We start from the raw sequence: 22,500 nt of genomic DNA on the forward strand, positions 1-22,500 counted from the left end.
TTGTGAATGCCTGTATGTACGTGCGTGTGAGTGTGTTTAATATTCATAGGAAATAAAATCTTACATGCAATTACTGTCCGGCTATAAAATATTAACTTTGCACTTGACTGACATACATGCTGTTCTATTTACGTGTAATTTTTTCCAGTCTGTCTTTACGTTTTCCACTTGAAAATCATATTATTCTGAACACACCAACACAGAAAAGTTAGACAAATACAACGTATCTAGCCTGGGATTTGAATAATCAGTAATGGAAACACGAACGTCCACATTTGAAAAGACTTTTAAAATACACCACCTAAAATCTGAAACGTAATTCCGTGGTGTGGCTTGTCATTAATTACAAGGTCAGTTCTTAAAAAGCCGGATGCTGAATGAAAAGGAAACCATACCAGCTTTCAATTACCACAAGATGAAAGCATTATTATTATTATTATTATTATTATTATTATTATTATTATTATTATTTATTCATCACCTTCAATGCTGCGTGACACAAAGGGCCTCTGCGAAAACTTCCGTCATTCTAGTTAGAATACGAGGTGTCATTTCAGCAGGAATTCTCACTGCAGTATTTCCATCAGTTTCTTCAAAAACTGTATTCATATTCTATATTCTTCAACTTCTGGCATATCGGCAAGTTAATGCTGAACTATAACTCCTTTCGGCAGGTAATCTCCTCTCCTTTTCACCAATAGTTATCTCATTAGTAATTCTGTGGGTTACCCTAAAATCAATGCACCTTCTTGAACACATGGGTGTGTCAACGTCATTAGCCTGCCTGCGTTTCCAAATATTCTCCTTTATCTCTTCATGATTTTCGCTTAACTTCCCTCTCTAGGCTTGAGGACGTTCTACTTCGCGTTTATCATCTATTCCCCGAAGCTTGTCCAAGTGTATCTTTTGATTTTGTCCATTCTTCATCGTATCCCAGGTCTCATCCGATATCCAAGACTTGTTACTTATTGATATACATCCTTGACGTCAAACCAGTCCTCAAATATGTTTTGTAGAAACATAAATCTGTTTCGACATTCATCTGCAAAAGCTGTTGATGTTTATTTTCAAACTTTACTGTAGATCGATTGATTATGAAATTTAGGTCTTGAAGACCAAGCGCCGGAACCCATCAGGATTATTCAGCGCAGCGATGAAGATGAAATATATAAATTAATGATGTGATTGATAATGAAAAGGTGAATAACAACATACTGTACTAGTAAAATTCAGTGTTAAAATATGAACGTAAAAAATGAAGAATGATATTAGATAAAAACCATAAAATATAAATATATATAAAAATTTTATATTTAAAATATATACTTAATATATAAAATAAATATGACAAATCTTTAATAAATATACTAAATTATATCTCATGAAAAAATCAGATTCTCTCAGATAACCCATAAGGTTATCTACCTCAACATCATTAAAACAGTCGTCCCAGCTAATAAGTACTTTGCCCTAAGGCGATTAAATCTAGGAAAGTGCACCAGCATGTGTTCAACGGATAGCTGATCACCACAGTGAGCACAGACTGGGCACTGGCTCCCTCTAACATATAACTATGGGTGAAGCGGGTATGGCCAATCCTAAGCCGTGTTAGGATGATCTCGAATCTTCTGTCACGATTAAAACCCGAACTCCAAATATCAATACTTTTTCTAATATTTCTGTACTTCCTATCTGTGGATAAAATGGAGGAAGTCCACCTCTGCTGCCATTTCTTACGAATGTATCCTCTAATAACCGGACGCATATCCAAATGTGGCACCTTACCAGTTAAGAAAACACATCTCGCAGCATGCAACGTTTTGTGGTGGGTGCTTTTCAGTCCAACTCTAGTGCCGCAATGACACTTTGGTGATAACTGCCGACATAATTGTTATCATTATCTTGTCTTCTCACTTCATGTGGCGTTATATTGCTATAGTTCTTTATAACGCCACGCTGGTAATGGAATTATAATGCTCTCACATTTTCCTTGGTTTTCTAAACTTTGACCCTGAATAAGCATTACGCAATTAGACCATCACTGAGAAAGGAGAACTCCAAAGCAACCCCTACGTCCCCAGTAAAAAAAAAAAAAAAAAATAGGCCGTCGTCCTGAATATTTTCCTCACTGGACGGGTTGGTATCGTTCTCGGTTGCACTCTGCTGGGCCCGCGTTCGATTCTCCGACCGGCGAATGAAGAATCAGAGGAATTTACTTCTGGTGATAGCAATTCATTTCTCGTTATAATGTGGTTCGGATTCCACAATAAGCTGTAGGTCCCGTTGCTAGGTAACCAATTGGTTCTTAACCACGTTAAATAAATCTAATCCTTCGGGCCAGCCCTAGGAGAGCTTTTAATCAGCTCAGTGGTCTGGTTAAACTAAGGTATACTTAACTTTTGACCCTGCATACCTTATTAAATGGTTGCTTTATATTTCGCTCTATTCACCCGGTTCAGAAGACTTCCATCTATATTTTCGTTAACTTATTATTATTCTTTTCGCGTTTGACCAGCTAGACATCTTTACCTTGGGCGATAATAAAATGTAATTCTGAGCTCTACATTAAGTGAAAAATATGACACAGATGCATTCCTGACTTCGCATAGTATGGAAAACATAACAAAAGCAGGAAAATGAACTACACTTTAAAAGAGAAACGTAGGAGCGAAATCGCGAACAACCGTTTAATTATGAAATCTAAACATGGTATAACACAGTCCAGGCTCCATAAACAATGAGTTACGCATTAGGCACAATACAAAATTCCACCTAAAATGAGAAACGTGATGAAAGCGTAATCCTGCATGGCCTGTAAATAGTAAACACGGCAAAACGCAACCCAAAACTTTTATAATGGAATGGTAAGCTCGATAAAAATGCTATCATGAAAACCGAATTTAAAAAAAAACCTGAAAAACGCAATATTAAATTCTACAATAAATGAAAAAACTTGATGAAAAGTAAGCTCGAATAATCCTCATTCCTCAACTTAAGTCCTTTTATCCTTTCCTCCTCCAACTTGCGTCATTTACACGGCGATAAAATGAGTATTTTTACATCAAATAAAAAAAAAGTAAAAAATAAAAAAAGCCGCAATCCTTAACTTTGTAGTAAATGAGAAACGTGCCATCCTGACAAAAAATAATAAACGAGTGAAGTGGATATCCTCCGGCTTACGTAGGATCAAGTTCCTTACCTGTTGAATATAACAGTCAAGGGATATCGTGGATCCTGTATCGACGTGGTACTCTCCGTGTCCAGGTATGACAGCTCTCGGTACAATGACGTCCAGGTAGACCAGGCGGGATAGGAGGCCTCCGCCTGTGGATATCTGCGAGGGAAAACAATGGAGGGGATGAATGTTGCATCAGCACTGCAGCAAATGAAAGAACTAATAACAATCCCTCCCGTGAAAGATAAACTTAGACAAGAGGGACATCAATCAATGAAACATATATATATATATATATATATATATATATATATATATATATATATATATATATATATATATATATATATACATATATATATATATATATATATATATATATATATATATATACTATATATATATATATATATATATATATATATATATATATATATATATATATATATATATATATATATATATATTTGAAATCGAGAGCTGAAAGTATGTGTGTGTGAGTCAATGTAGGAAGGTTAAAGCCACGGAATTCGGAGTTTACGAGTCAATTGCGTGTTCTGCAAGGACGGGTAGCGCTATAAATCTGGAACAGAGAATAATAAACAGTTCTGCAAAGAAATGGAGAACTATAACATCTGCAAAAAAAAAAAAAGGTCAACAAGTTCTGCTATGCAGGACACCGATTTAAAATCTGAAACTGAAAATCGCTATGTGTTCTGCAAGGATTGAAAAAAGCTACGAAATTTATTCAGTTTAAAGCAATTAAGATTATAGGTCTAGATTTAGAACGTATTTTGCAAATTCCAGAAAGAAAGTGGGATCTGCAGCTACACCCAGTAAACTCTAAACATGGTGCTGATCCCAAAGGGCACCACAAGAAAGGACAACGGCACGCAGCCTGAGGCTGACGTCAAACAGAATTTCAATAGGGGAAGGAGACAGAGATACGAAATATCAAGACACGTTCAGTAATGACTTCTGTAAAGTAGTGAAAGCCTTGCTGCCAATCCGAAGTTACTTAAAGAAAGGCTCGTTTTAGGCGCTAAGATAAGCAGCATTTCAATGGACGGCATTTAAACTTCAAACCGAGATCAGATGACTTAGTGTTGGGAAAGCTGTCAGGACCCTACCAAGTATAATTAAACATTTACGTTCTGCAATGAAATGTCGATTTAATTTGAAACTCGGCATCGGGTTAATCTACAATCTCTGTGAAATACTAATCATCCCTGTCGAGATTACATGAGTTGTGATGTGATATTCCATTTCTTAATCATATCCTGACCTTTACTCATAATTCAATCATTTGAGTCAATAGATATTGCATAATTGCATCATTTTGTCATCGTATGCAATTAAGTATAACATATATGCATAGGATGGCTTTCATTTCTCACGAGCAAACAATTTTCGATTTTGCAGATTAACGAGAACACAAAGCCCGCACGAAATATTCAATGAAGAGTAAATGACCAAAGATGAAAGCAGACTGGGAACTGCACACGGCTCGATAATAATAAGGGCACGTAACATCAACAATTCAGATGAATCCCAAACAAAAACAACGTTCGATAGAAATAAAAACTGAAACAAAGAATACACCCTTTACTTTTGCGCTGCACCTACCAAAAGTGTTCAAACGAGTAGTGGCTACTGAATAAAATACCTTGGAAAATAACGGCACTATTATAGAAAAAATGAAAGTGGAGACTAACAAAGAAATACGTATAGCAGTGCAGCAAACGTTTCTGCATATGAATACGTAACTGGCTGTGCTGTATCTTTCCATGTATTAATATATATATATATATATATATATATATATATATATATATATATATATATATATATATATATATATATATATATATATATATATATATATATATATATATATATATATATATATATATATGTAGAATCTGCTGGTCACTGTTTACCAGATAGATATGTAATTGTAATATCCACAATGCCCTCTTACTTTCTCGAATTCTTCGCGCTTTGTGGATACGCTTGTCACTACAATCCCTTGAGATCCAAGTGCAAGAAATATGAAGAAATTCTGATGTGCGATATGTGGTCACGTCGACAATGGTACCTCGTTCTGATCAGCGGACCCGGGTTCGTTTCCAGCTACCGCACATCAGAATTTCTTCATATTTCTTGTACTTGGATATTATCCCTTTGATTTCGGTTGTAACGTTTACGACGCATTTAAGGCTTTGCAGTAACAAGCGTATCCAAAAAGTGCGAAGAATTCGAGAAAGTTAAGAGGGCATTGTGGCTATGACAATTACACACGCACACACACATATACATGTGTGTGTGTGTGTGTGTGTGTGTAAGGAGAATGGGTAAAACTGCGGGTTGTTAATATAACCAAATCAGTCTGACAAGAAGGAAATAACGAGTAGCAGACAGGAAGGAAATGGAAGGCAAAGGAGCTTGAAATAAAAACGTAAAGGTGAAAGAATGTATGAGTAGTATGTATAAATCTAGGACAGGGCCCCAGAGACACCACTCCCTGGTATTCGTGGGCACAGAACGTAGGGAGAACAGGAAGTTGCACTACAGGATGTCGATGTGGAGGGAAAGGTTAATGAGAGAATAGGTCTAGCAACGAGGATACGAAAAGATGGTGTCTGATGTGAATGAAGTCTTGGGTCAACGGAGTGAGCAGTATAAACAGACGAGAGGCACAGATGACTGACTCAAACCTGAAAAGGACAAGTGTAACTTTGAAAGTGACGTTAAAGAAATTAGAAAGGGATTAAGAGGTTGAGAAAGGAAAGAAACCAACAGCTGATGCCATTGAAAGTGAGATGTTGCAGTGCACTGGAGAAACTGTGAATGAGTGGCTTATCAGGTTGTGTATATTATACGTCTATCTGAGGGAGAGGTTCTCTAGGAGTGGGTAAAATTAATGCTCTTTTGTATAAGGGTAAGGGCGGAAGAGGAGCCTAAGAATTGTAGGGCATGGTACTACTCTGTAGACCAGAGATATGTATGGTAAGATTTATATTAAGAGATATACTGAGATGACAGAAGGATTGATGGTGGAAGAACAGTGAGGATTTAGATAAGGAAAGAATGTATTGATCCAGGATCTGTTGTGGAGCACCTATGTGAGAAGTTTGAAAGTAAAGGGAAAATGCTGTATATAGCAGGGATGAACCTAGAAAAAGCTTTAGATATTAATTAATTATGGAGAAATAATGCATATGGTACTGATGATGTAAGGTATGGAAGATATTCTATGAGGATAATTAAAAGTTTTATGATGGAAGCATATCATGTTAGAATATGTACATGGGGGAGGGAGGGTTTTGTATAAAATGGATTTGAGACAAGAGTGTCATGTATCTATGGATATTTAATAAGCTTAAAGGAGAAGGCTGACAAGTGCATTAGCTGGTACAAGGCTGTGAGATAAGAAAATGGGTCAGAAATAGAATACAGAATAGTTATGTTTGGGGGTGATACCTGCTATTTGGGAATAGTAAAGAGAAACTAAAATAAACTAATAGATATGTTCTACAGCATTAACAAGAGGAGGGACCTGAGTAAATGTGAGCAAGACTAAATGAGCTGTGAGAGTAAACGTGAAAAAGGAAGATGGAGCAACGAAGGTGGATAAAGCATGGTGGAAGAATGGGAGTGCCTGATTCATGAAGGCACATGGGAGGAAATACAACTCGATATGAAATAACAAAAGAAAAGGTGATTCAGAAAACAGGGGGAGACAGAAAGGTAGCAAGGCGTGTACAAAAAATTGGGGAGAAACTTGGAGTATCTACAGAAGCCAAGATGGCCGTGCATGAAGGGATTGTTGAGCCAACTATCCTTTATGGAAGACGAATATGGAAGTTAAACGCAAGTGAAAGAAAAATGGCTGAACCTGGTGTGATGAACGTTTTCGAAGGATAGTGCAGGAAGGTTTAAAGCGTGAACAATATGGTAATATGTACAAGAGGTTAAAATGGTAACGTAGATTATAAAATGAACCTGAGTGAATTGAGATGTGCAAAGAATAGAGGACGATACGTTAGTAGGAAGAATGCATAATCTGGAAAGGTTAGGATGACGTAGGAGAGGAGGATCTGAAATGTGCTAGATGGAAAGCAACAGGTTTAGTATCCAAGAAGGTTGAGACTGCATTAAAAATAGGAAGTGAATGTAGCAGAACTTAAAAGTATGAGTGTGGCAGTGTTCAATGCCCTGTTATTTTCTCTGCAGACACCCGGATGTGAGAAAAGGCCTACTGCTGATATATCATACCTATCTCTCTCTCTCTCTCTCTCTCTCTCTCTCTCTCTCTATATATATATATATATATATATATATATATATATATATATATATATATATATATATATATATATATATATATATATATATATATATATATATATATATATATATATATATATATATATATGTATATATATGTAAAACATATTATATAGATACACACACACACACACACACACACATATATATATATATATATATATATATATATATATATATATATATATATATATATATATATATATATATATATATATATATATATATAACGCGTGTTAAACGGAAATAAGACTTGGTGCTTAAAATATCATTAAACGTAATTTATAGCATACAGGAAAATGGAGAATTGTCTGCCAATTTTTTTGTAGATTCAAATTGAAAAATCATAAACTGTGGGAAAAAAAAAGAGGCCTGTTTGCTTACAGTGGGCAACAATGGGATATCAAAAAACAATAGGCGACGCGGAAATGCAGACGTGAAAAATTCGCTCATTGCCTGCAACGACGTAAAACAACAAAACTAAACATGACGAAGGTAATAACAGAAGCAAAATAAAAAAAGCATAAAGGAAAATACCAAAAGTCAGCCGAGGGACTGAAACAAACAAAGAACAACACAGTACGCGAAGCAGATGATAATGTGAGAGGAGAGACCAGAAATTCTGCGGGGGAAATAGGAACCAGATGCTCGCGTTGCGAATGTACAGAGGTTCTTAAGAAGAATATAAAGCTATAAGATGCATTATGAAATACACACATTCACGGAGAGAGAGAGAGAGAGAGAGAGAGAGAGAGAGAGAGAGAGAGAGAGAGAGAGAGAGAGAGAAAGTTCTCTTCGTGGTCCACCTTTGCCTCATTAGCCAGAGGCGTAGGTGGCTGGGGGGAACATGAGGCGGAAAGGGGACTTAATTTCGTCTCATGATTACACACCTCTGTTGATCTAAGCAGTAAATACGAACATGGGAGTCAGTCGACTGTGGTGGGTTGCAATCTTGGTGGACTGGGGCATAGGGCTAGGAACCTCTGCACATGTTTGTGTGTAAGTGTCATTAGTTGGTATTTAAGTAGGCATGGCAACGTGCCTATCCTCGTAATGTTATAGGTGTTAACCTCCTGATCTTAGCTAGCTTATTGGATGACATGGCTAACTCCTTGCCCTTTTCCTTCTGGGCGTGATCCACTTTAGTCGACTAACTACCAGGTTCTAAATTAACTGCTTAGGTTAAGAGAAGAGCAACGAATTTTCCTGGCATCAGGCTCAAGTCATTTACCTTTTGTGGGAATGAACCCTTCTCTCTCTCTCTCTCTCTCTCTCTCTCTCTCTCTCTCTCTCTCTCTCTCTCTCTCTCTCTCTCTCTCTATATATATATATATATATATATATATATATATATATATATATATACATACATACATATACGTTTATTTGCTGCAATTACAAGTCTTTAGTACCAGTCTGAGTCATGAGTTAGGATTCTGGGAAATTGAAACGGTACGTTATTGGAAATTCTGACACCAATGTGTATCACTGAGAAAAGTTGGTCAAGATATTCAACGTAAGTGCATCCATACGAGAACGAATGGTCTGTAATACCTTTTAATCGCATGTTACTGAGCAGTGAACTATTGATATTATGACAGGTAGCGCCTAGCGAGTGGTCGACCAGGTTAAAATATGGACAGACGAAACTGTCAAAAATTATTACTAAGGGGAAACAATTAAGATTCTTTCCAGTGCAAATCAAATAAAACTGGAACTGGGAGAAACGAACTGCGGATAAATTGCTGGTCAGAACTGTATTTGTCACAAGCGTTCTCGTCAAGTGCTTTAAAAACATTCGTTGCATAATTGATAATTGTATCCTGTCCTGATGTCATAAATAGCAATCTTTCCAGGCCCGATCATCATTCATAAATTGACGCATAAGATAACCGTGTAACCAGGTTATAACTACTGTAATAAGTGCTTGCATTTCAGTTTGAGTTATTTTCTCACACGTATAGTTTTTCTACATAGGCCTTGCTATTTCAATTTTCGTTTTTCGTATTTCCTTCCAACTTAAATAAGTGAGATTGGAATTTATATCCACATTTATTTCTATTCCACAGCTAACAAATTAGTGTTTCAAGATTCATTTTCGAAACTGATTTTCATATTCTGTATTCATTCATTCCCCTTATTCCATTGTAAGATTTCTTATTCCATATATAATATATATATATATATATATATATATATATATATATATATATATATATATATATATATATATATATATATATAATCGTATATATATATATATATATATATAGGGGAATAAGATATAATCTCACAGAGGAACAGATCTAATTCCATTTCTTTTACTGATTACTATCTGAAATCAAATCATATTCTTTCGAGGGAGATCTGACGCCTAATGATCAAAGTTGTTGAAAAACTTTACCGGAAATATGAAAGCCAGTTACCTATAGTGTTAGCAAACTTTCTTCAGAATTGAAACCTTTCATCCAGAAATAATTTACCTAATTTCACCAAAGCTGTAGACCTTATTTTTGTCTGTTCTTATTTTAAAGTCGTCAGAACGTTTCTTTTTTCATTCCTTTCTTATACGTTTTTATTCTTGATTACTTATTTAGTTATTCCTTTTCATATTATCATCCATTCAGCTCATTGGTGTTCAAGCAATAAGCAAAATGTACAAAAATACAAAAATAATTATACAACATAAAAACTCGTAAATTAACTCGCGTGATATAAATAAACGTGAAAGTTAAATACAAAAAAATAAAGTAAATACGAATAGAATTTTAGAAAGGGGAATGAGTGAAGGCAGAATATGAAAATCAGTTTCGAAAATGAAACTTGGAACACTAATTTGTTAGCTGTGGAATAGAAATAAATGTGGATATAAATTCCTATCTCACTTATTTAAGCTGGAAGGGAATATAAGAAACGAAAACTGAAATAACAAGGCCTATGTAGAGAAAGTATACATGTGAGAAAATAACTCAAACTGAAATGCAAGAACTTATTACAATAGTTATATCCTGATTACGCGGTTATCTTATGTCAATTTATATATATATATATATATATATATATATATATATATATATATATATATATATATATATATATATATATATATATATATATATATGTATATTATGTATATATTATGCACCAAAGCAGAGAGAGAGAGAGAGAGAGAGAGAGAGAGAGAGAGAGAGAGAGAGAGAGAGAGAGAGAGAGAGAGAGAGAGAGCAAAAACTTATTACAATAGTTATAACCTGATTACACGGTTATATTATGTCAATTTATACATACATATAAAAAAAAAAATATATATATATGTATATATATATATATATATATATATATATATATATATATATATATATATATATATATATATATATATATATATATATATTATGCATCGGTGCATTGAGAGAGAGAGAGAGAGAGAGAGAGAGAGAGAGAGAGAGAGAGAGAGAGAGAGAGAGAGAGAGAGAGAGAGAGAGAGGCTGAATGTAGATGCACTAGATGTACAAGACAATGGTATCATTTTCCCCATTCACGAAGAGAAAGGCCAAATGCATACAAAAAAAAAAAAGTACATTACAATAATGGAAGTTATTCTTAGTCTCATTCTTTTTCAAAAAGTGGACACAAACAAAAAAACACAAATAAATTCTTTTATAAAATTCCTACTCTCTCTGGGTAACGTCGTGTACTATCTATCATTTATTCATCTATTCTATTTAATTCATATTTTCTTTCGTTTACTGTATCAACCCCACTTCTCTTGCATGACTTTGACAGCGTATCTCATACGCGTCGTGGCGTAACTGCCATTCGTTTATTTGTTTATTAATTTTCACTCTCCCCGCTCGCTTTTGGTTTGGAAATACTGGACGACGTAAAAAGGGAGACTTGATGGGTATGCCCTTTGTATTCTCACTTCCCGTAATTCACTTTCTTTTCCCCCCCTCACAGACTTCTTAATTACATTACTTCCTCTCTCTCTCTCTCTCTCTCTCTCTCTCTCTCTCTCTCTCTCTCTCTCTTTCTCAGCAAAACGGCGTTTTAAGGAGAAAGATTGAAGAGACGTAATCAAATGAGCGGCGAAAGATATTTTACAAAACGTAAGACACCCATGGGAGCTGAAGTGCGACAACAGGAGGGTATTTATTCTCTTGAAATTAAAAAGAAATTGGAACATGAAGCAAAAACTAAGGTAGCCCGTCTGCTATATTTGAGAGCAAAATAAATCTTCTAATCACGAGATCTAAGAAATCTTCTCTTGTCGTTCAAGAGAAAATTCTTTCAACCCAAATTTCATACTTCAGTAAAAAAAAAAAAAAAAAAAAAAAAAAAGTCCTGGAATGAATGGATAGAAACTGGAGATGAGAAAACCAATGGATAGAAACTGGAGATGAGAAAACCTACGGAATTCACAGACTTGCAGAGAAAATGGCGTGGAAAAAGGAGTGACTCAACTATCTCAATTATGGGACGCAAAATGGAGAGCCTACTAAATTTTCATGGGACGCAAATGTATAGTTCGAGGGGTTACTCAAGTATTCCGAAAGAGAGGAAAAGAAAGTGAAGAGGGAGAGGGTTTTGAAAGTTCCGTATCCAGGAGTTGAACAGCAAAGGGGAAAAAAAGGTAGCATCTTTTCTATTTCAAAGAAAGAAGGGCAAAGGGATAACTTTTGTGTATTCCCATCAACAACGGTAGGAAGGTCAGGGCAGGGCAATAATCGATGGACAAGGCATACGAGGCATTAAAGGCGAGGCCTTTTAACATCGGCGAACGGCAAAATTCTTGAAGGTTTTTCTGGAACGAGCTGCTCCACGCGGAGCAACTATGAGGCCCTCCAAATACCATGTAAGACATTTATTAACGCACAGTGTGGCCGCCGTCCTGTTGCCTCTTATCCATTTGTTGCATCAGGCATATAATATATATATATATATATATATATATATATATATATATATATATATATATATATATATATATATATATATATATATATATATATATATATATATATATATATATATATATATATATATATATAGTTTCCTATGAAAGCATCACAGTTTATAGATAAAAATATTTGTACCTATGAACATCATAAATATGGATTTTTAAATTCATATTAACTTGTGCTTCCGTTCATACACATTTCTTGAGAGAGAGAGAGAGAGAGAGAGAGAGAGAGAGAGAGAGAGAGAGAGAGAGAGAGAGAGAGGCTTACTGGGTGCAAAAATAATGTATTCATAAGACGAGCGAGAATTTTTCTTAGCATATTGTGGCAAAGGATGAAGAAACATTTAAAAATTTCACAACCACTTTTTTTTTATTTATTTTCTCGCTTTTATGCTTATGTAGTTAATAATTTATCTATTTCTATTCAGTCCATTGTTTCGCATCTCTGTTCAAATTCATTATACTTGTAATCTTTATAGTATATGTAGGTGTCAATAAAGATATTTATCAATTTGCAAATTTATTTGACAATAATTTTATTCATTTTTAATTGCAAGAATATATTTCTCACCCACTGATTTGTTTATTCATCATTTCAATGTGTTTAGGCTAATCAAAACCCCATTGGACGGCCGTAGAAAAAAAAAGAATCTCAAATTTTCAGGCAACAATACATCTTTACGGCGCTATTCATCTAAGCCACGAGAGTCCCTAAAATTTCATTTCCCAGAATTTATGATAAAACGTCTAACCCTTTCAGTGTTCATCATGATTCACTTGTTCGCGTCAATTGAAACATTCAGCGGGATCTGACAGCTTAATTAAGTATAAAGCCAAATGTTATCGTGTTCATTAAAGAGAGAGAGAGAGAGAGAGAGAGAGAGAGAGAGAGAGAGAGAGAGAGAGAGAGAGAGAGAGAGAGAGAAGAGTTCCATTTTCGGATTCATAGGGTTCATATTTTGATCTTGAATGAATTATGCATAGATTTATAAATCACACTTGAATATTGTAAAGTTACAGTTTTGATAACACCTGACACTTTAAGGTCAGTGCTTATGTTTCCACTACAGTATTTACACATTACTTTCTCACATAGTAGCTTTAATGGTATATCAATATGTAACTTACGTGATTCATTAAGTACTTTCTAGGTCTTCCTCTACACACTTCTCCAAATAAGTCTGAATTATTCATTTTTGTTCACCAAAACATCGTAGGCCAATCTTTCCAATTAATTAATTAACTAAACTAACTCTGGGTCCTCTGATCTATTTTTTCACCTTCACTGAACTTTTCACCAATTATATATACCTCCACAATTCTCTCATTTTCCACGGTCTTTCATTTACATTCCTTATGCACTTTTCACTTCGATCTAGAGTTGGTTCTATGGCTCTTCATATATCCCGATTTTTGCTACTGTAACTAAATTTACTTCCTTGAAGAACATTCTTGCAAACTTTTCTCTACCTTCCTAACCAGTTTATCCATTCCCCATTCTTATACTAGACTTGGCCTTTTGTCTTACAATTCCCTCAAATATTTCGTATTATTCACTATTATTCTTACCACTCCTTTTTCACTCCCCTCTTCTCACCCTCCTAAAGTTACAAATGCTTCCAACTTGGAATTTTTCAGGCGTTTCATACACTGCTTCAAGTTCTAGCTCTTTAACCCTAGTCCATTTTCCATCAATTCTCACCTCCTGTGCTCTTCTCACTAGTCTTAATCAACCTTACAACTATACTTTTAACCAGTCCTCTCCAACTAGAACTTTTCTCTCTCTCAACTCTGGCTACTCCCGTCACTCCCCTTCTGACCATCACATCCATCAACCTGCTCTTTCATCCATTCTATACAACCTAACATACTCGTCATCTTGCATGCTCCGTTTCTCATGAATACTTGTAAATAGTTTTTCTTTTTAAGCCATGTATTTCCAATAGTCAAGCCCCTTTCCAAACACATTTGAACGGTACTTTTTCCCATTCTCGTTTACTCCCACCTTTGCATTAAAATCGCCTAGCAAAACCGCGGATGATATGGATTCACACTAAATAAAAAGGAAGTTCCTCTCTTTCATTCTTTTCCAATCCTGGCTCATTCACTAACGATCAGTTTATCTCCCACCATCCTAAATTATACCCATATTATCCTCAAGCTAATTCATTTGCATTCTTACACAATATCCTTCATGCTGCTAACACTACACAATTCAGCTCTGCACCTGGCAGTTACTCCAGACTCCTCTACTGCACCAGATTCACTCACATCCTAAACCTCGAGATGCATCGTTCTGTCTTCTTTTTATTTTTATACCAGTCCAAGGTATGGACTGCATACTCCATGCCCCTGGACATCTGGCGACTTACAAGACACACAGGGCAGCGAAAACGCTTTTATTTTCCTGGAATTCCATAATCGCTACGTACTCCTCTGCTCTGGAGTACATTACAGCTGTACCCTGAACCATCCCCACTTCCTCAGGCAACAGGTATTACCTCTTACTACTGTGGTGTTGTATAATGAACAGTAGCATTCTTGCTCACTTAAAAGAGAGGTCCCATACGTGACCTCAAAAGATTCCGTACAAACAAGTGGCTAACATGTCCCGGAGCCATCCTTCCCGTAAGGAAAAAAGGCGCAAGACGAAAAATACTACATCACGGTGAAAGCCAGGAGAGTAACGCCTTCACAGGCCATCTCAAAGTAAGGAAAAGGCGTGTGTTATATATATATATATATATATATATATATATATATATATATATATATATATATATATATATATATATATATATATATATATATATATATATATATTTATTTATTTATTTATATCTAAGCATTAAGCTACAAACGTCCTTTAATATCCAACTGGATATTAAAGGACGTTTGTAGCTTAATGCTTGTATATGAATCACGGTGATGTGATAAAAATTCATTCATATACATATATATATATATATATATATATATATATATATATATATATATATATATATATATATATATATATATATATATATATATATATATATATATACAATGTCTTGAACGTTAGCCTGAAATCCTTCTTTGCTGGACGAAGGTACGCCTCTAGGTGCGAGAAAAAGCAAATAATACCGACATCTCTATCCACACAAAATGTAAATGCGGCCGACTTATGACTGCAAGGAAACAGGGAATAAAATGGGATGCTCCATATATCCCCGAATTTCCAATACCTGACCCCTCATGGGACCTAACCAATTTCTTACCAATTTCCGATAAAATTGGCATGTTTTCCAGTTACTGTTTTGCTTATCCTTACCAACAGCTTGGAAGGTTTAGCATTAGGTTTTTTTTATTTCGTATTTTGAAAGAAGATATTTAAAAAAAAACTATTCACTAACAAAAATTCAGTTGTTTTATATAAAAATTCATCGGTATGCTATCTTGGTAACTTAATCACGAGAGACACACTCCCTGTACTGGCAAAATGGTCGAAAAATCTAAAAGAATTTAGGTAACGACGCTTTCACGGAAAACGGGAAGTTTTGGCATGACCGAATTCTGGTTCCAACAAACGCCTGAAATATATATGGCAGAAAAATTCGTGTAAATTTCAGAGCTCCAAAGGTCGACACGGAATGAAAAAACACTGAAGACTTCTCATTGCATTATTTAGCTACTATTGCACATGAGACCAAACGGTGGAGAGAAATGGGTTTTATGATCAAGCACACCATTCCTCCGCTGACAAAAAGTGTTTATTTTCGAACGTCGTGTAAACATAAGCCTTTTTTGCACAAGTGAAAATGTTGTAGCACATTATATGAAACGTCTCGTTAGTCTGAAATAGCAAAAAACAGTGTAATAGACTGGAGATTTTTTTCACTGAACAATAGTAATTCATTTTCATAAGTACCCATTTCATTACCGAACTACCTTTCACAAATACTGCAGGAAATTCATTCAGTGTCACCTTGTTTGTCTCACTTGCCACCTATGGCAATGCATTCATTTTCGGAATGACGTAGACATGGCCTGTAAGTACCTATTGCGTGATACAAGCGCCGACAGAGTTGTCCTGGTATCATAAAGGAATGGCAATTCTCGACTTTCCGTTGTCTATTTAACGTCATGAAAATTTCAAGCTCTTCGAGTGCAAGAGCTATCTGCGTCCAGATTGGAAAACCAATGTTACATACTTGCGTACATTTGCCTTTGACGATCTGATTCTGCTCTAGTCAGACAGCTACTTCAGGAAATCAAGACCCCAAATGTACAGAAAAAGTTACCATATATATATATATATATATATATATATATATATATATATATATATATATATATATATATGTATACACACACACACACATATATATATATAGTGTGTGTGTATGAAATCGTCTGTGCGCGCGCGTACGCGTGAGGTACATTTCGCTGAAAACGTGAGAATTTCGTTGTATTTAGGCATAAATGTGAGAGAGACAAACACGAAAAACTAATTGATTATAATTTTTTTTTTTAGTTACAAGCAATTGTTAAAAACATTCCTCGTCCAGATCGAAAGTAAAAGGAATTTCCCTTAGATGTTTGTGTAATCAATGATCAGTTCATTGCAATTATTTTAAAGTTATAATAACAAAAATCAGTTTACAAAGAGTTCACCAATACTTTTAATAAGGTTTTCCTATCATTATAAACCTGTTATCCTTAAAATCAAGCAGCAAAAAAAAAAAAAAAAAAATCTTTCTGGACCTTCACAAATTACTATAACCTCATTACTTACTAGCCCTGTGTTCCAGCAAAGGAAACAGAGAGCCATAACCCAATTCTGTTGTTTACACCTTCCTGTATCAGCACTTACCTGGACCTACAGATTTCCCACAACCTTACGTTATATGGAACAAATTTAGGAGCCCGAGAAACTATAGGATTGGTATAAAATAAAATCATTATTCCACTGAATTAGAACAACACCAACAAAAACTTTTTATACGCTTTTATTTAGCTTGCTTTTTTTTTGTCTGTTTGTTATTTTTGTTTGTTTATCTGGATCAAATCTTGTAACTCAATTTTCGACCTGTTCCCTTTGTCCGATGGACTTGAAATTTTGCATGGTTACTCAATCCCGGTGACAATATAATCCTACATGATCAGTAGGTCAGCAGTGACCTCTAGTGACCCTACGGTGCCCTCTCCCAGTATCTCAGGATTTGTGTGAAACTCTTCGGATTTTTCATACCCTCTTTGATTCGGTAGCATAAGTTGATAACTCTACGTACTTTTCAAACCTTCTTTGGCTAGACAGGATGACGCTTTCATTTTCGTTAGCTACAATCATAAATTCGGTTGCAATTTCTGTCAAACCTAAGAAGTAGAGAATGAATAAAAAAAAAAAAAATTAAACTGTGCTTTTATTAAAATGCACTCAAAAGTGAAAAATAATTTTTGGTGACACACCAGGATGTTCTTACAATTAACCATGCCTGCAAAAATAGAAGCGTGGGCGCCAAACATGGAACGAAATGCTACAAGAAATGTTTCTTTTCTTGTTGCATTTCCTTCCATGTTTGGCGCCCACGCTTTTATTTTTTAGAATGATTAATTGTACGAAAATCCTGGTGTGTCCCCAAGAATTATTTTTCACTTTTCAGTGCATTTTAATAAAAGCGTGTTTAATTTTTTTTTTTTTACTTTTTATTTAAATATGTTTTAAAAATGAATATGTACACAAGAATATGAATATACGGAAGGCCGTATAAGGCACTGAAATCAGACACGATAATAATTTCATTACTATGGGAGTCTGACTTAAAGACTATGAAGCTACTCGCTGCGTGTACAGAAGCTAGCATAAGGATATATTTACATGTATTGCCACACAACATACTGCTGCCTCTCCTCTTTCTCTAACAGGATGTAGTATTGGAGAGAGAGAGAGAGAGAGAGAGAGAGAGAGAGAGAGAGAGAGAGAGAGAGAGAGAGAGAGAGAGAGAGAGAGAGAGAGAGAGAGAGAATTTCTCTCACATTTTAGCCTAAAAACTGACCATTACCTGGCAAAAGCACAAAATTTCATTAAAATTGAATAAGACACTTCTCATTATCATTACCACAGGTGAAATAATGATAGCACACACCCACGCACACATATATATATATATATATATATATATATATATATATATATATATATATATATATATATATATATATATATATATATATATATATAGTAACGAGAGAAACCTCTTCTAAGTCACCTCGGCCTATAAGATTTGCAAAAACCTACAGTATAGCCCTCATAAACTTGATTTGCTTTTTATTTCTTTGAAACAAGTACAGTAACATTAATACCACCAATGACCAACAAAGGCAGGTTGTGGGAAAAAATTGCCCCGTCCTAAAGAAATCTCTCATTCTTTACCCCTTGGTAATCTTCTAATCTTCTTCCTCGACCTAGTGACTGTTCAAGACCCTTCTTCCAGGTAATACCTTTTGTAGACCAAATCCTTGTCGGAGGCACAGACGAGCCGGAGAAGGGGACTAATCCAAAAAAAAAGAAAGTGGCTGGGCCCATAGCAACTGGTCACCAAGTGGCCAGTGCCCTGCCACAGGGTTCGAGCGACATAGAAAACAGACTGCCAAGCAAGCAGACACCTCCATCTGGAAGGAACAGAAAAATAATCCGCCGAGGTCTCAAAAAGCAGCGCATGAGCAGTTCTTTCTCAGGAATGCCTGGCAGCAGAATTCACACACTTACCCCTTTGTTCTGCTCCCTTAGAGGCTTGACCCTTCCCCATGTGGCTGTTTTGAGCCTTAGTCTTTCTAAAGTGCAAGCCCCTTAAATTCTTGCCCTCCATGCTGGCTTTGAAGATGAGGATCCCCTGTCTCCAACTAAAAGGTAATGTACCAGTTCATAGGGTCGAGTTGCTTTGGCACCTTCCGTGCATCCCCTCAATTCTCCTTAATTGTGCTATCTAGTTTTTGTAAGTAACCGAATGTGTTCTCGACTGCAGACGGAGCTGCTAGCTGTGGAATCAACTGTTCATCTTGTGCTTTTGCCATGGTCTTTACCACTGCTCCTCACCCAAAGGTGTCCTTCGGAATGGATTTTTCCCCACTTCTTTTATTGTTTAATTTGTTGTAAATTTAGTTGTTCGACAGGACTCTATTTTTACCTGTCTGTTTTGAATTTCCCCATTCTTCTGATTTAATTGTTAATTATAAAATTAGTGATTTTAAGTGTTTATCTGCAACTTTCCCTGTTGAAGTAAGGCCTTCAGCTTAGATTTTCTACTTGTGTTTTAACTGAATCAGCTCCTTCAGTCAGATTTGAGAGTTTACATGGTAAGTTCCACAACCCTCAGTGTAAAAGCATACATATATATATATATATATATATATATATATATATATATATATATATATATATATATATATATATATATATATATATATATATATACATATACACACATACACACACACATATATTAACATTTCATATTAAAGAATATTTTATTCAGCGTACATGAAAACAAATTAGTTCAATATCTGTTTTTGTTTTATAATGTCATGTGGAATATTAAAGCTTCGAGTTCCTCGTCTATAAATGAACGTTGTATATTATAAATCCAGGCGCAGTTTCCTCCTTCGTTCTGCGAACGTATTTCGAAGCAGCAGCAATATATATTCAAATTAAGAGATGATTTTTCGCTTGACCCTGAAACACTCACTGATTTTTATGCCTAATTTTTTTTTCCTTCCGGAGTGCAATTTAGTCACGATTAAACAAATATCGCATTAATGATTTGCATTCCATTTTTCGTTAGCCCTCAATTTCATTAAGGAAAAGTTTTCGTTTAGGGTATCTACAAGAATAATCCTTTTTCCTCAGATATTAAACATAATGGCATTATGCGTTTCACTGTTTGGAGATACCGAACAGCCAACGAAAAAGCTGTTGAAACTATTCGTAATGTCAGTCACTAAAAAATAATAGTAACTAAATATGTATCGAACAGTATTACTTGTGTTTTTTACGTGCCTATGTGCGTTCACCCAAGCATCCATTCCATCCACACACACATCCACATATATATATATATATATATATATATATATATATATATATATATATATATATATATATATATATATATATATATATATATATATATATATATATATATATATATATATATATATATATATATATATATATATGTGTGTGTGTGTGTGTGTGTGTGTGTGTGTGTGTGTGTGTGTGTGTATGTGTGTGTGTGTGTGTGTGTGTGTGTGTGAGAGAGAGAGAGAGAGAGAGAGAGAGAGAGAGAGAGAGAGAGAGAGAGAGAGAGAGAGAGAGAGGGATGTATTTTCTTCTAGTCAAGCAAATGCATATATTTACTTAGGTGCATCTATTTTAAAAATATGCCATAGATCTCTAGTTTTTTTATAATATCATCTAAGCAGTAAAGGAGACCATATCGCTCATAATACAGACGATTAATTTTGAAAAATACATATCGCACTGGTTAAAAACTACACAATATACCACATGTCAGACTATAACACTCGGAGAGTGCAAACCTATGCCAAGGCTGAGCGATAATAACGAAAGGATACATTTCAACCTAACCTTCCTAAACCTGATCTAGCACAAGTCACCACAGGGCCTAAAAGGTTTCGCTACCGTGCTCGGTTCTGGCCTCGAATTCGAGGGGGAAAAAAAGAGAGAGCGCTCCCCTTTCCATAAAAGCTACAGTTCTATTTCACCCCAAACCTAATCACTTGTTGCCAGTCAAGGGACTCGCCCTTCGGGCAAATTTCGTAAAAACCCACACGTGCATTTAGCACGGCTCTGCAACAAACAAACAAGCAAATCGATCCACACACACACACAGAGAAAGAAATCAATCTAAAAAACATAAACCCTTTCAACTTCGCCGGCGGAAGTAATCTCATATGGAAGGACAAGTGACAGACAGCGAGACATTACCACAAAAATAAAAAATCGCTCTAGAAGCCTGTTTATTAAAAGAAGCGAAATGACTCTCAAATTTAGGAAGCTCATTCAATCTGCACTCACATGTATAAATAAACAGATAATTCTATCTTCCATGTGTGAGTATTTGCTCTGCGATACTCGATCTGGCCGGAAACAGGTACTTGAATTAAAAGGGGTCGCCGTAAAAGTAATTTACCTTCCCAGCGAGAGAGAGAGAGAGAGAGAGAGAGAGAGAGAGAGAGAGAGAGACTCATGGGCTTCAAAAACATGAAATTTTCACAAAGATCCGGTTCCTGCGCAACTGCGTGAGAGAGAGAGAGAGAGAGAGAGAGAGAGAGAGAGAGAGAGAGAGAGAGAGAGAGAGAGAGAGAGAGAGAGAGACTCATGGGCTTCAAAAAACATGAGATTTTCACAAAGATCGGGTGCCTGCGCAACTGCGTGAGAGAGAGAGAGAGAGAGAGAGAGAGAGAGAGAGAGAGAGAGAGAGAGAGAGAGAGAGAGAGAGAGAGAGACTCTTGGGCTTCAAAAAACATGAAATTTTCACAAAGATCGGGTTCCTGCGCAACTGCGTGAGAGAGAGAGAGAGAGAGAGAGAGAGAGAGAGAGAGAGAGAGAGAGAGAGACTCATGGGCTTCAAAAAACATGAAATTTTCACAAAGATCCGGTTCCTGCGCAACTGCGTGAGAGAGAGAGAGAGAGATTACAAGTTCAAGTCTTTTGACAACAAAGACCAGGGTAGCTCTTAATTCCGGTTCATTTAGAAGGCTCATTCGCGTGACTGATGTAAACAAACAAACAACATCAACAGCTATTATCACCGTTTCCTGAACCGAAATAATTAAATCAAAATACATCCGCAATTATCAGAATGCTTTTACTCTACGGAAGTTGCAACTCAGGCCATTTAAAATTCGGAACCAAGGCATTACCTCCAGCAACAGAGTGATCAAAAACTGTAGAAACTCTTTGGAGTCTTTATTTGGCAAAGGACATAACATCAAACAAATGACAGAC

The 22,500-nt window shown here is 35.5% G+C and overlaps 1 protein-coding gene across 1 annotated transcript in view; it reads right to left on the reverse strand.

The window, feature by feature from the left end:
• The window catches only part of LOC136830532 (junctional adhesion molecule B-like), a 651,645-nt gene that overhangs the window by 17,738 nt on the left and 611,407 nt on the right, over positions 1-22,500 (reverse strand). Inside the window, exon 5 of the mRNA XM_067090050.1 lies at positions 3,200-3,334. Coding sequence (XP_066946151.1) covers positions 3,200-3,334 — 135 coding nt within the window. The remainder of the gene's footprint in view (positions 1-3,199; positions 3,335-22,500) is intronic.

This window comes from Macrobrachium rosenbergii, chromosome 4 (assembly GCF_040412425.1).
Source record: "Macrobrachium rosenbergii isolate ZJJX-2024 chromosome 4, ASM4041242v1, whole genome shotgun sequence".
NCBI classification, from domain to species: Eukaryota; Metazoa; Arthropoda; class Malacostraca; order Decapoda; family Palaemonidae; genus Macrobrachium; species Macrobrachium rosenbergii.